Source organism: Seriola lalandi, unplaced genomic scaffold, assembly GCF_002814215.2.
Source record: "Seriola lalandi dorsalis isolate HSWRI2012SDOR001 ecotype SW California unplaced genomic scaffold, Sedor1 jcf7180002054197, whole genome shotgun sequence".
NCBI lineage: Eukaryota > Metazoa > Chordata > Actinopteri > Carangiformes > Carangidae > Seriola > Seriola lalandi.
In genome coordinates this window covers 4,135-6,435 of record NW_019524750.1, presented here as the reverse complement: position 1 = coordinate 6,435, position 2,301 = coordinate 4,135, and the positions used below count along the sequence as shown (strand labels likewise).

At 43.6% G+C, this 2,301-nt stretch overlaps 1 protein-coding gene across 2 annotated transcripts in view; it reads left to right on the top strand.

The window, feature by feature from the left end:
- LOC111653406 (uncharacterized) overlaps positions 1-2,301 on the top strand; it is a 10,794-nt gene that overhangs the window by 7,360 nt on the left and 1,133 nt on the right. For both annotated transcript variants that reach the window (XM_087173407.1, XM_023404008.2), the window contains one exon: positions 1,697-2,044. In XM_087173407.1, coding sequence (XP_087029533.1) covers positions 1,697-2,044 — 348 coding nt within the window. The remainder of the gene's footprint in view (positions 1-1,696; positions 2,045-2,301) is intronic.

Below are 2,301 nucleotides of genomic sequence, written 5' to 3'. Positions count from 1 at the left end.
CAACTGCAGCGAGGACTGTAGCCTCTACACATGGGGCGCCTGCTTAGACCACTACGCCACACGACGCCCCAGAACTGCGTCTTTTTACGGAAAAATAGTCCGATACCTTTGAACTACGAGTTCGTGTTCTACATTGATCAGAGTCAGCTGACTCGCTGGGATCGATACTGCCGCCATCGACGCACACTTTTTGCTTCAACGTATTTTTTGCGTCGACGTAATCAATGACATCGACGCGTCGCCCCAGCCCCATCTAAAATATGATCATTTAACTTTTAAAGACACAGACACTATTTTACACGCCTTCATGTCATCACATCTGAGTCACTGCAACAGTCGTTTCACTTGTCTCAACTAGGGGCTGGGCGATTAAACAATAAAGATAATTATTGCAAAATAACTTTTCCTCAATAGAAATACGAGACATGGACGATACAACGTCGATAGAACTCATTCATCCATGTTCTGACAGACAACACAAACAGCCAATGATAATGAGAATAGTGTTGCGCGGAACCAATCATGTGGCTGGACTAGATTTAGAGCCAGGTCAGGTTAGGTTGACGCTCACAGCACAGAGCGTTGGAGTAGCACTAATGTTTAGGCTGCTGCAGCCGTGCGCACCTGTACGTCAGGTGTGGGAGAGAGATAAAAGAACATGAAGACAGAAAATGTTAATGAAAACTTGAGCGACAGTGTCACCGAAGAAGACACCACAACACACACAGCCCAAGGCTCAAAGGACCAGGACATCGTTGAAAAGAAAAGAAGGGTCAGAGGAATTCTGTAGTGTGGAGATACTTTGGCTGGTTAAAGAAACAGAGCAGCGCAGCGTGCACTGCAAACTGTAGAAAGCATGTTCCCACAAAAACAGTTAATACCACTAATCTGTTTAACCATCGACTCGAGCACAATGCAAGACTTTACAGTCCCAGACAAAGCTTTTGATGGTCAGAGTTAAGAGTTTAGTTTATAATATACACCTGTTTTATTTATTTGAAATACAGTTGTATAATGTTCTACAGTGTATTTGTCATGTTCAACTTCTGACAGAAGAAATAATATTTAAACCAGATTAACCTGACGATATCTTCACGTCACTGAGGAGTAAAAAGGAACCTTTAAGCTGGACAGAAATAGTGATTTGGTTTATGTAGTGTTATATATATCGATCGGCTGAGTCAAAGACTCTTTATCCGAGAGCTTTCCTGGGTTTACTCTCCCTTCAAGTGTTTTATTTCTCTTAAAATTACTCTGAATTGGTTTTTAGACACCTGACTGTTTTCACTGTATTATCAGTTTTTTTTGAAGGTATTGGTTTTATTGATTTTATTTTATTGCTGTCTTTGTTAAGCACTGTAGATTTTAGATTTTGCTCTATAAATTAAGATTATTAATATGAAATCATCCACCACACTTTAACAACTGTGATTCAGTCACTCTTTTTCTTTCAGAGACAGTGGATCTTTGATTCTGTTATTGATGATAAGTTATTGATGAGTTCTAATCAGTGAATTCAGCTGTTGATTGGACAGACACCAATCACAGGTCTGTCTCTGATCAGTGGACCAACAGAAGATATTTCATTCTCCATCAGTCAAACAGCTTCCAACACAAAGAGTTCTCTTCACACAGTGACATGAAGTGAGTTCTGCTGCTGCTGTCTGAGCAGATGATCATGTGTGTTGTCTCTTAGTCCAACAGGTGGAGGTGGAGGAGGGGGAGGAGTCAGTCCAGCTGCCCTGTGACACCAGCAGCTGGCCCTTCAAGACCACACCTCACCTGTCTGGAGACGTCAGAGTGGAGTGGACGGACAGAGACAGAAGGAAGGTCCATGTGTATCAGAACGGTTCTGACAGACCTGAAGAACAGGACCAGGTTTACAGAGACCGAACAGAGATGAAGAAAGATCCACTGAGAACTGGAGACCTCAGTCTGACCCTGAAACACCCCACAGAGAGAGACACAGGAGAATACAGCTGTACAGTCTACGACAAGGGAAGAAAGGTTCTGAGGAAGAAACAGGTGGAGCTTAAGGTCAAAGGTCAGAGCACTGCTGTCTCTCTGCTCAAGTGTTTGATGTGATGTTGGCGCTGTAGTCCTGGTGTCAGCCTCCCCTCCACGTCTCTGCTGTGACGTCCTCACAGGCAGCATGTTGTCTCTGTCCTCTGTGTCCACCTGTCCCTCTGAGCACACCAACCACTCCTCCTGATCAACACTGTCAGAACTGTGATGAATGTTTGTGTGTCAGTGTTTTGCTGTGATGTTGAACATGTGTGTGAAATGCTGCGAGGAGCTGAG